The sequence below is a fragment of the Miscanthus floridulus genome, chromosome 4, assembly GCF_019320115.1.
Source record: "Miscanthus floridulus cultivar M001 chromosome 4, ASM1932011v1, whole genome shotgun sequence".
Taxonomy (NCBI): Eukaryota; Viridiplantae; Streptophyta; class Magnoliopsida; order Poales; family Poaceae; genus Miscanthus; species Miscanthus floridulus.
The window spans coordinates 17724525-17738761 of record NC_089583.1 but is presented as its reverse complement, the minus strand read 5'-3'; the positions used below and the strand labels follow the sequence as shown (position 1 = coordinate 17738761).

General features: G+C 47.3%; 1 protein-coding gene and 1 pseudogene across 1 annotated transcript; both read left to right on the top strand.

Annotated features, from left to right (window-relative positions):
- Positions 1-225: 225 nt before the first annotated feature.
- Positions 226-13809, top strand: LOC136548143 (uncharacterized; annotated as a pseudogene).
- On the top strand, positions 10467-13387 carry LOC136551052 (phosphatidylinositol 4-kinase alpha 1-like). Its single transcript, XM_066542646.1, has 3 exons — positions 10467-11114; positions 11196-11684; positions 12939-13387. Exons 1-2 carry the CDS (start codon positions 10947-10949, stop codon positions 11346-11348), a joined length of 321 nt encoding a protein of 106 aa, XP_066398743.1. The 5' UTR covers positions 10467-10946; the 3' UTR covers positions 11349-11684; positions 12939-13387.
- Positions 13810-14237: the final 428 nt, after the last annotated feature.

The following is a 14237-nucleotide window of genomic DNA, read 5'->3' as shown; positions in this document are numbered from 1 at the left end:
GAGGGCACCAACATCGCCTATTTGCTCCTCTACATCGATGACATCATCCTTACAGCATCCTCCCCGCAGCTACTCCAGCACGTCATGGCCCACCTCCACTCGAAGTTTGCCATGATGGACCTCGGCGACCTCCATCATTTCCTCGAGATTGCTGTGACACAGGATCACTCCGGTCTATTCCTATCTTAGCGCCAGTATGCCGTTGACCTCCCCTAGTGGGCTGGCATGTCTGAGTGCCACTCCACCGCCACGGCGGCTGATGCACAGACCAAGTTGTCTACCACTAATGGTGCCCCGGTGTCTGACCCTTTCGAGTACCGGAGCCTTGCCGGCGCACTTCAGTACCTCACCCTGGCTCGGCCTGACTTGGCCTTTGCTATTCAGCAGGTCTGCTTGTTCATGCATGACCCACGTGAGCCACACATGGCGCTGATCAAGCGCATCCTACGATATGTGAAGGGCACACTATCTATAGGCCTCCACCTGGGCACCGTCCCCGTCGACCAGATCACCGCCTACTCCAATGCTGACTGGGCAGGCTACCCAGACACCTGCCGCTCCACCTCCAGCTTCTGCGTCTTCCTCAGTGACAATATGGTGTCTTGGTCCTCCAAATGCTAGGTCTCCCGCTGCAGTGCTGGGGCTGAATACCGAGCAGTTGCGCATGTCATCGTTGAGTGCTGTTGGTTGCGGCAACTTCTTCAGGAACTCCACATTTTGGTTCCATTAGCTATAGTGTCTACTGTGACAATGTTAGCGCCATCTACATGACTGCTAATCCTATCCACCATCGTCACACCAAGCATATAGAGATCGACATCCACTTCATTCGCGAGAAGGTGGCCCTGGGGCAGATTTGCGTCCTCCACGTTCCTTCAGCTCACCAGTTTGTAGATATCATGACCAATGGTCTTCCTATGCATCTATTCACTAATTTTCGGTCCAGCCTCTGCGTCCATGATCCTCCTGCCGCTTTGACTACGGACGGGTATTAGGAAATGACTCATTAGGAATGTTTGTATCTGGAAAGGATCCATTAGGATCATGTATATTAGGATAGTATCATGTATATTAGGATAGTATCCATCAGGTTTAACCATAGCCTAGTTGCCTTGTATTGTATTGTATTGTATTGTTGACTGTGGCTATTTATATCTAGCACCCCCACCTTGGATGTGTGGTGTGTGATTCCTATACTTTTCTATAGGACGGCATGGGCAATGGACACTCTTGACGAAAACCGTATAGGAGTTAAGTGGCACAGTGTTGGCATGTTCAACACCATGGGCAACATGAGCTCTGAGGCATGGCCTATCACGGCCATGGGTCATGTTATGGCGTGCTTACTCCCTTCCGATGTTAAAAGTTTGACCCAGGGCTCTGCACTCCCACATCCATCGTGGCTGGAGATAGAGTGGGCCTATGCTCCCGCCAGAGGCCGAATTCGCACCCTCGGGGTCGGGCGAGGTGGAGTCCCCTCTCGAGGAGTCAAGTAAGATGGACGTCGCAGCCTTGGGGTCGGGTGAGATGGCGCTTGTGCCCTTGGGGTCGGGCGAGATGGAGCCCATGCCTTGTGGTCAGGCAAGATGGAGCCCACGCCCTTAACCATCCAGGTGATAGGCCTTAGGAATGGCTTGCATCAGCATGTACCTTAGGAGTAGGTACTTGGTGTACTCACCATGCCTTAATGTACCTTAGAAGGTACAATTAGAGGTGTATATATACCCCATTTATGCAATGGAACAAATAGTTCAGTTGTCTTATTGAGAAGTAGAGCTTCGTCCAGGGCTGTTGCTATGTGTGCGTGAGAGAGAGCTAAGTGAGAGTGAAGATAAGCTAGTTGCTTACCTAAGCTATGATTGTAGGACCAATAGCAGCGAGGCGGCTATCCACTAAGGTGAGGAATTGTTGGACCTCATCAAAGCATTCGCCTATGTGGGTGATGAAGTTGTCGAGTAGCTGGCTGTAGGTGCTATCGGTGTAAAAACTTGCGACCGACTAGTAAACTTGTATCACACGTCTAAACTCGGATGGTGAATCAGAGGACACAAGATTTATACTAGTTCGAGCAGAATGTCCCTACGTCCAGTCTCGATTGGCTCGTGTTACTCATCTGGTTTGCAGTAGGGGTTATAAACGAGCGAGAGAAGGAAAGACTCCTGAGTCTCTGTGAGTGATGTGTGTAAACGAGAGCTATCACCCTTCTTTCTCATGTCGTGTACGGGGTCCCTTACCTCCCCTTTTATAGTGCAAGGGAAGGGCCGGTTACAATCGAAAGAGTAGAGAACAAGGAAACGAAGAAAGAGAAAAACAAAGAAACGGGCACTGTGCTGCATTGTCCTTCTTCTCCTTTTTATGGGTCTCACTAGTCCTTGGTATGGTGGGTGTTCCTCCTCGGTCAATCGGGGCATGGCTCCCCATCCTGCCTCGAGGAATGGGATGGGGAGATACAGTTGATGGCGACTTGGATCGTGCAAGGATTAGGTGGTACAGTGCCCCCCATAATGGCCGTCGTGGGTGACCGGGTATGACCTTCCACTACCCCCCCCCCCTTTTCTGGGGCGTGCAAGTCACGTCACGAGTGACCGAGGCCGACATGGTTTCTTGGTGGGAGGGGGGATCGGCTTTCGTCCGAGGGGCAATTTGTAAAGGTGTCATCCAGCGACACGGGGGTATCCCTGAACGGGTCGGGCGAGGCGGAGGGAGCGATGGCTGAGTTGGCTAACCTTATCCCGAGCTTGGTTGGGCCGTGCAGCTCGTGCTCCTTGCCCTTGGGCGAAGCAAACCTTCTTCGTGGGCCGGATTGGGCCCTCGACACCATCCACAATTAGGCGTCGAGGCTAATACCGGCGCTCGTCATTTTTCCTTTGTTAGGCGCCAAAATATTTATCCACAACATTGGCGTAGATCCATGCTGAAGTTGGCGTTGCTCATGGATCCCATTTGATTGTCCACATCATGATTGTGTTGTCCAATGGATCGATCTGGTCTTCATGGAAAAGTCCGATCCGGGGGCAGGGGGGAGGGGGAGGGGTGGCAGTCGGCTGGGCTGTGGCAGTGGCGGCGGCTAGTGCAGAGGGCGCGCGAGGGAGAAGAGAGGGGGGTGGCGACAATAGGGAGAGGGAGAGGAGATAAAGAGAGAGCGCTATTCCTTGCTTACCTTGAAATAGTAGGACTTGTACTCCAAGAAACCATAAGAAGAGTCCTAATAGATTTGGACTCCTCCTTCCCAAGCAAAACTATCCTATTTCCTAAATGATCTCAACCCTATCTCCTAGACAATTCTCTCGAAGAAGGTGGTGAACATGGGAGAGCTTCGGCGTTTAGCCTGCCTTGGCATTCCCGACGGCGGTGGCGGTGTCCGACCCGTCGTCTGGAAGGTCCCCACCCGCATTCTCTTCTGATTGTATTGTGAATTTCGGTTGAGAGTTTGGAGTTCTGCATTTCCTAGTTGTGCTGGAAGGGTTTAGTGTTAATTTTGATTGGGGCCTTATTTTACAAATTTAGTAATTATTAGTATGAATACGAATTGTTCATAGTAATGTTAACACAGGTGTCCTGTGTTAGTGAGCCAATGTCCTTTGTGCACTGTTTTAGGCTGTGTAATTTGATGGCGAGAGATTGAGCTAGGGAGGCAATTGAGGAAGGAGAGGTTCACAGCCCAAAATGTTGGTCATTTTTTCATTCTGCATAGCTGACATATGTCTGTCGTCAAGTTTTTCTGGTTGAATTGAGATATGGAGATAGATTTACAAAGTGTGTAGTTTTGTAAGGTCACAAGAGGGTTGGGATCTGCAGGGCTGGTGGTTGTTTGGTAAATGGGGAATGAACAATACTTGTTGGTCTATGATGTGGTTCTTCATGTACCTATATTTTGTGAAAATCACCCGCTCAAAAAGTGGTTTCTAATTTGTGTAGGAAATATAATCCTTGAAAATGTTTCATACCCTTTTTCAGTGAAACTGAAAACCACCAAAATTCTAAATAAGCTTTCTTATTCTTTTACCCTCTTGTGTTATATCTTATATTCAATCTTGTCCTACGTTTGACTACCATCAGTGTCCATTTAAATTTGCTCTCTACATGAGAAATTTTCTAATTACTCTCTACACCAGAAATTTATTCTACTATATTTATAGTGTGCAGCTTCTTTTGGGGTATTTGCCAAGTGATCGTTCCTTATGGGCGTACGAGTTAGAAAAGAAGAGGAGTCAATATAGTGCATACAAAGAAGAGTTTCTTCTAAATCCTGTAAGTTTCAGTTGCTAGTCTCCAACTCGATGAGTGAAGATCTATCAATCCAATTTATCTTCGTATATATAATATGAGGACAATATCTAGAGTTGCTAGGAAAACCTGTTCCTTGTTCCGTAAGGCAATGTTGTGTGGTTGTTTTACCTGGAAATAAACCAAGAACGTGCCCCAAAGAATGAGAAGTCAATTGGCAATACAGTAACAATGATAATTTAAATGTTAAGTAGCTCTCAGCATTTGCCATAGGTGTCCCTTAAAAGTTCTACGAATAAGGGAGATACAAGGCAACACAACTATTCTTTCCAGCCTTAAATCATATTATTTGGATTTTTACCACTGCAGTTTAGTATAGTCCAGAACTTTTTCCTGTGATTGATTCTTCTTTTTTTGATGCAACCGTGATTGATTCTTCTAAGGGTAAATAAGTTGTTCAATTGTTAATGTGAGAGTTCTGACAGTCCTGTATATCAGTCAGAAAAACTACAAAGGATAAGAGGAAACAAAGCTGCCGAGAAAGAAAGAATGAAGTATTGAGAGGATTGGCTTTCTTCCGAGATTAGAAGTTACTAATGAAGAGCATCCTTTAAGCTTTGGTAAATCTAGCTTGTGGAACCAATATTTTCAGGTACTATTTCTTTAGCTCTACAAACTTTGTGCTACTTGAAGCATCCAGAGTTTTATGCATGGTTGAAAACCAACAATAACTGATTGCTTTCCTTTTTTTCCACAATGGCCAAAGCTGAATTTCATTACTGATGTAACAAAATTACGTAATTCCACAGTTTAACGAAGTACGAACACTGCTACCTGAGCACCAACATGATCATGGAATTGATCACCCCAGGATCCATCCCATGATCGGACACTACTGCCAACCAAAAACGATAACACTGAAGCTACCAAGAAAACCCCGTAGACACATCAAGTGTTCAGGACTCCCTCTGTCCCATAAATAGGGTCGTTTTAGCCATGAAACGCTGTCCGCAAAAGAGTTTCGCTGGATGCTGCCTGTACGCATTTTGGGCCATGTTTAGTTCCCCAAATTTTCTGAATTTGGCATTATGCAAAAAGAAGATTTCCCGTCACATCAAACTTGCGGTACATGCATGGAGTACTAAATATTGACGAAATCAAAAACTAATTACACAGTTTGGTTGTACTTTACGAGACGAACGTTTTGAGCCTAATTAGTCAACGATGAGACAATTATCATTAAATACAAACGAATGCTACAGTGCCGCTACAGTGCTCTGGGTTTCTGACGGCGCCGAATCCGGATGGAAAGTAAACATGGCCTTGCACCGACTCTCCCTAGCTCAGCTAGTCTGTCACTCTGACTCACTACTCACCTTGGCCTCACAATGGAGAGAGAACATTGGCATAAAGGTGGAGTAATCAATGTCAGAGTAGGGGTGTACAGTTTATTTCTATCCTTCCTTGGTACTCCCGACAAGAGCTAAGGCTATCCGCACCGCTGAGCGGTAAGCGGCCGGTACGCTAGCGGTGGCGTACCGCGCGTCCGCACCGCGAGCCTGTAACGCGCGCGGCAACGTACCGGCGGCACAGGGAAACGTCAGAGCAAGTGCGCGAGGATGTCACGGTCAACACTGTAGCAGCACTGTAGCGAGGAAGAGAGATAGAGTTGGTGAGAGAGAGAATGGGGGAGAGGGAAATAAAATATAGAATAGTGGGTATAGAGTATGGGATAGAGATAACACGAGTGTGAGAGAAATGGGTATAGAATAGAGAATATCGATGATTAGGATAAAATATTTTTTTTTTAGAGATGGAAATAAAGATGGACGAGTGCGGATAGCTAAAACGACCGATTTTAAGGGAAGGAGGGAGTACAGGGCACCTGCCCCGAGCAACACGCAGCCATCACAAACGCCACGTGCACACACTTAACCGACATAAGGGACGCTGGCGCTCCTTTTGGATGTGCTTCTCCAGATCCTTCTTGTGGAAAAACTAGCGCCGCAACTGGCTGCTTTCCTAACACTTTTCTAAGTACCTTCTGATATGGGACTGGCTAGAACTAGCCAAAAATAGCACGATTTGTTTGTCATGAGAAATTCTTAACAATTTGGTGCAGTTTTCTTGTGTGATGTGCGTTATGTGCCTTGTGTGAGTTTGTTTTTCTCTCTGTTTTCATTGGAAGTTAGGTTTTTTGGCTTCCTTTGTTTGGATTTGCTGCCAAAGGGCTGCCTTGTTGAAACTTGAGATGTGCCCAGGACCGATGGGAACAAATTCTTATTAGCCCTGTTTTCATGGTCTGAATCGAAAACACTAGCTGCACTACTGATGTGTGTGGGATGCACATTTACCTCTTGATAATCTATCATAGTGCAACACCAGTACATGGCGCTACATTCTATTTTTTGTTCATGTTCAATATCACTGGTGGTGACTAATGTTCCATTAGCTGCCTAGCTTTGGAGTTGTGTGTTTTACCTGAACCAACGCCCCCCTCCTCTTTGCAAAAATTATAATGAAAGGCAAGAGTAAACAAAATGGAAAAGTTGGTTCTCCTGACTTGTATTCTGCTCAAGATTGTATTACTTGTATAGTTTATGACCGCTGAACAGTTTGATGTGAATGTTAAGCGGATGTACAAAAACATGGTTTTGCTTTTATCATTTTGATGCTTATGATCTAAACATATATTTCAGGATTCAGAGATACTAGAATAGATAGACCGAGATGTAAAGTGAATGCATCCTGATATTTCATTTTTCTCATCAAAGTCTAACCAGGTTCGTATTTAGTGTTTACAGTGTTCTGACTGATACCAATTGTACCAGTATGACTTGATTGATTGTTTGTTCTTTTGGCCCTATCAGGAATCTCTAAGGAGAATTCTAATTATATTTTCAAAATTGAACCCCAGTATAAGATATGTGCAAGGGATGAATGAAGTTTTGGCACCTCTATTTTAGAGTAAAATACACTGGCGGCCCTTAAACTAGTAGCTCTGTGCCACTTAGGTCCACGAATTCTCAAAATGGAAATCTAGGTCCCTGAACTTGTTAAGCTATGCACCGCAGGTCCATACCCTTTATGTACCTAGTGACTTGGATATTTTTTTTATAAAAAACACCCTAAATTCATCTCCACCTTCGGCAGGTGCAGCACGGCCACGCTGTGCACCACCACGGCCATCTCGACCACTCGAAGCTGCATATGGTGGCAATCTCAGCCCTGACTCGAAGCTGTCCTCGCTGTCCGACCCTCTCGCGAATGGCATCAGCAGCAGTAGCAACTAACCGAGTGTAGGTACGAGCCTCCGTCCCGGTCATGGCCGTGCTGCAGGGCGGCTCCGTCTCTGAGATGGGCACGCGCAGTGGCGCAGGGCACGACGAGCTCGTGGCCAAGGACTCTCCGACTTCAACCCTCTCCATCCAAGACCCGCACCACCACCACGGCATCACCGAACGATGGCCAACAAGAACTTCGCCGCCGACGCCAGCTCCTTCCTGGGCCTCGCCAGGATGAAGTGGGCCGATGCGCTCGTCGGCTCCCTTGGCTCCGTGGTCTGCAGGAGCAGCGCGCCGAGGCCGTTATCGTCGTGCTCAGCATCAACTACGTGCCGGACCTAAGCTAGAGAGCCGCCGAGACGCAGACACTGGCCCCGGACTTCATCAAGGGCGGGCAACACGACGCGACGCCGTCCATGAAGCTCAGCACCCTGGCCACGAGGAGGACGACCGAGCACGGGGCGGTGTGCATGCAGGAGCAGCGCGCGGAGGCCGTTATCGGCTGCATCAGCGTGGGACAGGTTTGACCAGCATGTTCGTTTGGCTGTGGCTTGTCGTAAACGATCGTAAATTTCTAGCCGGAACAGTATTTTTCTCTCACATAAACCAGCCAGCAGTACTTCTTCATGGACCAGCAACGATACAAACCAGCCAACCGAACAGGCTTCGTCGGCCACGGACTCCACGTGCTTGTTGGAACCAGGCCAAGGCGGCTAGCCCCTAGAACTAGCGGCGACGAGCCGGCGACGGAGCGAAATCACCGCGTCGAGAGCACACGCTCTGGAACACACACACGCGAAGACCGGAGAGAACACACAAGTTTGCACTGCACAACTGCCTCAGTTTTTTCTTTTTTTTTTTTTCATTGCTCAATATAGATGGATGCATGGGCACGCGGCCCGGCCAGCCCGCCACACGACGCGCACCACGATCGCCCTTCTTCCGGATCGCCGCAGGACATGACGTGATGACGGGGCACTGACTAACTGACGGTCACGGCGTGGCCAGGGCACGTCACCTGCCATCCGTAAATCTACGTCTAAACCCAAATCTACGACTCCAACAGGATTACAATGTGACTGTACAAACTGTAAATGAAACAAACTAACAATGCTGCTGGTAAGGCCGAAGCACGCGGGAGTGGTCGTGGCGGCGCACGCGCAGCACCGGATGCTCGCCGCGCCCTTCGCCGCCGCCGCCGCCGCCGTCCGTGCTGGTCCACACGAGACGAGCGCCGAGGATGTTGCTCCCTCCGTCGCACGGGCTCGCGGTCTCACTCGTAGAGCGCCTCGGCCAAGTGGCTCGGCGCATCTGTTGTGGCCTGAGCAGCGAGCACCTGGCCGAGTCGAGCTACTGGTGCTTCTGCTTCCGCGCGGAGGCGGGGAGCCAACCACGGAATAGCTGGTGCTTTTCCTCCAGGGCGACGTGGAGATGAAGTACGTGGAGTACTTGACGTATCTGTCCCAGCCGGACATCACCGTGCACCAGTGGAGCCATTCCTGTTCGCGATGAGCAGGGCGCGACGGAGGCGGAGGTGGCGACGCAAGCGAGCGCACCGGTTCATCTCAGCGTAGTGGGCGAGCACGGGGTGCCGCTGGAGGTGGAGGTGACTTTAGGGTGTTTTTTTATAAAATTCTATCCGAGTCAACAGCTATTTGAAGGGGTATGGACCTACGGTGTATGACTTAACAAATTCAAGGGGCTAGATTTTTGTTTTGAGAGTTCGTGGACCTAAATGGCACAAAGCTGCAAGTTTAAGGGCCGCCAGTGTATTTTACTCTCTATTTTATGTATTCAAGAATGGCCCTGACCCAAGCAGCTCAGTAAGTTCTTCTACCATTAATTATTTTTATTACGTAATTTTCCACAGGATCCCTAGATACTCTGACTTCCCTATCCCTCCCTCCCTAGATGGAGATCATAATGTTTATTAATCTTGATTTATTTCCTTGTTTGCTTAATTACTTAGGTATGTGCAGTATACATATCACAATGATACATACTAACATAGGAGTAACTGGGTAGCAATTTATTAAGAAGAAAATAGGCACGAGAATTTTTGTCTTGAGGAGGACTTGAATCTGGGTGGTCTTGGCCATATATCAACACCCTCGACCAACTAAGCTAGCTCAACTTCCTGTTTAGCAACTGGTGTGAACAGAGATTCTGGCATGTATGGCAACCAAGCAAGCACAAGCATACTTGACATGATTTCTATTCTATTTATTTATGTAGGTTTACCCACAATATTACGTGTTTAGATGGATCACACTGTTATTGACAATGGAGTTCACCTTTAATATGTGTATACATATCTGGGATGCTATCTTGAGTGATCCAGAAGGCCCATCGCTACATTACCACCAATTAAAAAAAATTGCACATGTCTCCAGCAGTGTACTGTGCTAAACTGTTGCATGTTCTCATGCAGGACACATCTAAAGATATGATTCGTTGTGGCCAGCTCGCGCAGCCAGCGCGTCCACGTCGCCGGCTTTTCGTGGCCGTTCGATCGGCCACGCGGACGGCCCAGATCGGGCGAGCCGCGGTCGTTTTTCGAAAAAACCCTTATACTTTTCGAAAATCAACCCGCGATCCAGAGTCCCTCTCAGGATATTTTGCAAGAAACTCCTCGGATTTTTTTGAAATCAACCCGCAGTCCAGAACGGATGCCCTCCGGGTTTTTTGCAAAAAAAACCTTATCTTTTCCGAAAATCGACCCGCGCTCCACAAACCCTCTCACCATTTTTTGCGAAAACCTCCTCAGATTTTTCTCAAATCAACATACAGTCCAACTTTGATTATATCTTTTTTTCCCAAAAAAAAAAAAACGTTTGGCCAGTGCACCGCGCGCATGGGCGCGCCCGAAAGACTAGTTTACTCTTAAGAGAGCGCGGAGCCTCGGCGGGCGCTGGGGGTGGCCACGACAGTGAAATTTTTTTACGGCGTGTGATGTTCATCAGACGGTTATCAAACTCCTGTTGGGACTCCTGTACGGTCATCCGGTCGGCCAATGGGAGCGCGGTGGCGGAATTTGCGTGGGCCCGCGCCGCGATGGACAGTGGAGGCCGCAAAAGTAACTACCCGAGTGCTGCGGTCCAAACCTAGATCTGCTCTTTTCCTCTCTCCTTCTCCCTCTTCCTCTCCTTGTGGTGGCGGTGGCGGCGCAGATGTGCCGGACGGCTCCTCCCTCTCCACCTCTCTCCATGGCGGGCACTGCGGTGCGGGACGAGCACCTCACCCCCACCGCGACGGCGCCGCAGCCCCTCGGCGAGGGACGCCTTGCTCCGGCGAGGGCGACCAGGTGTAGCGACGCGAGGGGCCCGCCGGTGCGGCGGCTTGGCAGGCGCGCACTCTGGCACCGCTGCGCGATGGGGCAGGACGGGGAAGGGGGAGGACGCCGCGGGCGAGGAGAATGGAGGGGTAAAGGAGGTGATGCGGAGGTTCGAGGAGGAGGAGGTCGATGAGCTGGAGCGGAAGGAAGTCGCATTCAGGCTGATCGTACATATGCTTGGGGGCAAGGGTGGGCTTGAGACAGAGCAGGTTGGGAAGGTCAGGAATGCTGCTGCACGACAGGTCCAGTCACTCACGGATTTCCTCAAGGTGAGATTCTTCCCTTCGTTTGTGCCTCTATGTGTTGATGCTTGTTTGGCTTTGCTTATTGTTGTGGTGATGGCTTTGCAGATTAGAAAGCGGGACTGGAGGGAGCAGGGTGCACAGCTCAGGGCAAGGATAAACACCAAATTGATGTGTTGCCAAGCTGCAGTGGTGGTGCTAGCACGAAGCGTTTCCACCATGGACACTGATAGCAAGTCTTCGAAGGATATGCTCCAGTAGACTCTAGCTTGGTTCATCGAGGCTACCAAGTCATGCATCCTGTCATCCAGTTTCGACTACTGCTGATTTCTTTCATGTATATGTGTGATGCATATGTTTATGTTTTCTTCTGTAGATAGGTGACAATCTGGGCTAATTTCGCATTGTGGTGAAATTAAGCGCTTCCACAGCTACTAACAGTGGTGTTAGTGTGGTATTCCCAACAGTTCGGAGGACTGCTGCAGCCATGAAGGCCTCTTTGTTGTCAGAGGCTTTGGCATCCACCTAGGACCACTGTGGCTCAGCGTGTCTAAGTTGTTGGTGGATTTCGCCAGCAAGCCCATGATCCTGCATGAGGTAAGCACAGCTGCTTCATTTCTAGGACAAATTTCAGCTCTTATAGTCATTAGATATCGTGTAGGGAGAACTGGAGAAGTTATTTTTTGGCTATGGTTGAAGTTAATCCTGTAGGCAGCTCTTTGTGGAAGGGCTTCATGTTGTTGAATGGTACTATAAATGGTTTCAAGGAATAACGGGCCAATTGTTGTGACCAGTTACTATAATTGCTAGCTCTGAATGCTTTGTTTTCTAAACTTTACCATTGATCTTGCCACACATACAAGATGCACAGGATTGTTGCTCTACAGTTAGTTCCTCCTGGAGCATATTTGTAATGGCAAATAACCTGTTGCCAAACCAAAGAAAAAAGATACACAGTTTTTTGTTTACCAAATTGAGTTGTTTTTTGTTTGCCGAATTGAGTGATGCCACTATGTACCTCGGAGCGTTGGACCTGACAGAACTGTTGTGTCATACTTTTGGGTACCATACTATTGTGAGCTCATATTTTGGGAACTATGTTTTAATATTTTATCATATTCTTTAGAGGTGATGATGGAAGATCTTAATTATACAATGCAATTTCCAGGCAAGCTATAGCTATAGCTATGAAATCCCTCTTTGTGCAGTTTTTTCTTTAGTTAGGCAGTGCATTTCAGTCTACTGTTTTTTAGTCTACTAGATTACACTGACAGGCCCAAATAAATTGCTTATTTGTAACACGTCTGCCAAAGAAATGTATAAAATAGGTCCCTAACTCAATGGTTTCAATTTGAGCTGTGATGGCTGTAAGGACTGTTCTGCTGTAAATGGCATACTGTTTACCCTATTTGAATGTCTCTGTCGTGTCAATTTGCTAACATAGTATTATGGAAATTAGTAGCACACTGCTTTGTACAAGAAGGAAACTGGAATGGTGTTTAAGTGTCAGTTGCATCATGTCTAACTGTCCCTACGTACAACCTACATCTCTGAATATGCATGGTGTAGGTGTTTAGTGCTGGAGCTTCTCATGAAACTTTCTTGCCATTATTTACATGTGCCCATGTTATGTCTGATTACCGAGCAAAATCAACAAAGCTCTTTTGTCCTGAGCACGCTTCGGTGCCCCTTTTGTCCTGACTGCAAAGTAGTCCTCGGTCAAGTTAAGCAATTAGGTGTGATATTTTATATTCCTAGTTGAACTGTTGCCGTGTAGCAGGAATTGGTTGAGATGTTGTTTGGGGCAACTTTCATTGCTTACAGCTTACATGCCCCTGTTAATATCTGCAGGAAACCCATAGAGAATAATGTTGTGGTTTGGCCACTTTTGCTGCTACCGGGGAATCCACACATAAAAAGGGAGCAAAGGCACTTTCTCAAGTTGCGCTCGTCGTGGCATGTGCTAGGAAGAACTTGAGCGAAAAGGCAAGGATGAGCAATCTCTGGCTGTAGTTGCTACAAGCCTCACTATTTTCTTGATCTTGATGTTTTCGAGATAGTGGAGAATTTCCAACAAAGATTTTTTTATATGTTCAGTAAATATTCAGAGCGGATAGTTGTGCTAAGCTTGGGATATTCAGAGCTGACTTTTTCCAGGCTGTTACTTTGTTTTGTACAAGTACCTAGGCCTAATTGACCTCGCAAGCTAAGATTGCTTCATGTAATATATAAGCTCCTAGCCAACCTGGAGATCTGTCTTACCTACAGTATATATGAACAGCTTGCTATCAATTACCAAATCTGAACTATTTGCTATGTTTTGTGTGATCTACATATTCTTACACCAAACTCAACAACAGTTGGCTGAATGAGCGGCGTGCATGGGCACGCGCAAATCACTAGTTAATGAGGATATGCTGTGGCATGCTCATCCTAGACGGAAGTGCCTCTTAGCTGGAGACTTCACTGCCAATATCCAGCTGCTGCAACATTACCCAGCCACCAACATCGATCACCTCCTCCACATCGCCAACCAGCTGAGAGGGACCGCAGCTGGCTAGTGATTTTGTCGCCTTTCCTGCATACTTGTACTTCAGTTTTGTCCATGTGACCTTCGTCTGGTTAAATCGCTAAATGCAATGTTGGTAGCTTGATATATCTTTGTGCTCCTTTTGTGTTCTGTTTAGCCTGTTTTGGTGTGGCTAGTCAGAATGTGGATGAATTTCAGTTGCGACACTGATGTGTCTGAGGTTAGTGCTTCTGTTTTCATTCGCATGGAGAAAGGAAGGAATGGATGTATTCCTGTATTGCAAAAGCCGAAGATGAGTTCTGCTGGATATGCTGCTTTGTACCAAAAAAGGAGTGCCATCTTTTGTAGTGTGTTATTTTAACTTTTTAAGAACTAGAATATGTAGAAAAACTTGAGAAAGAACTGAAATAGGAATGAATGTGAAAAGTTATTGTCTTGATCAAATATTCTCATGGTTTTCACAAATTATTTGTGTTATAGGTGTTACGATGATGGTGGCCAACTGAGAATTTTGTGTAAGGATCATACCTCTTTTGAAGCTACTAGGTATTGCTACGGCCATGTGAGATTTGAATGAAATACGGATATTGCAGAACACCTAATGTGTGTAAATTGAGAAA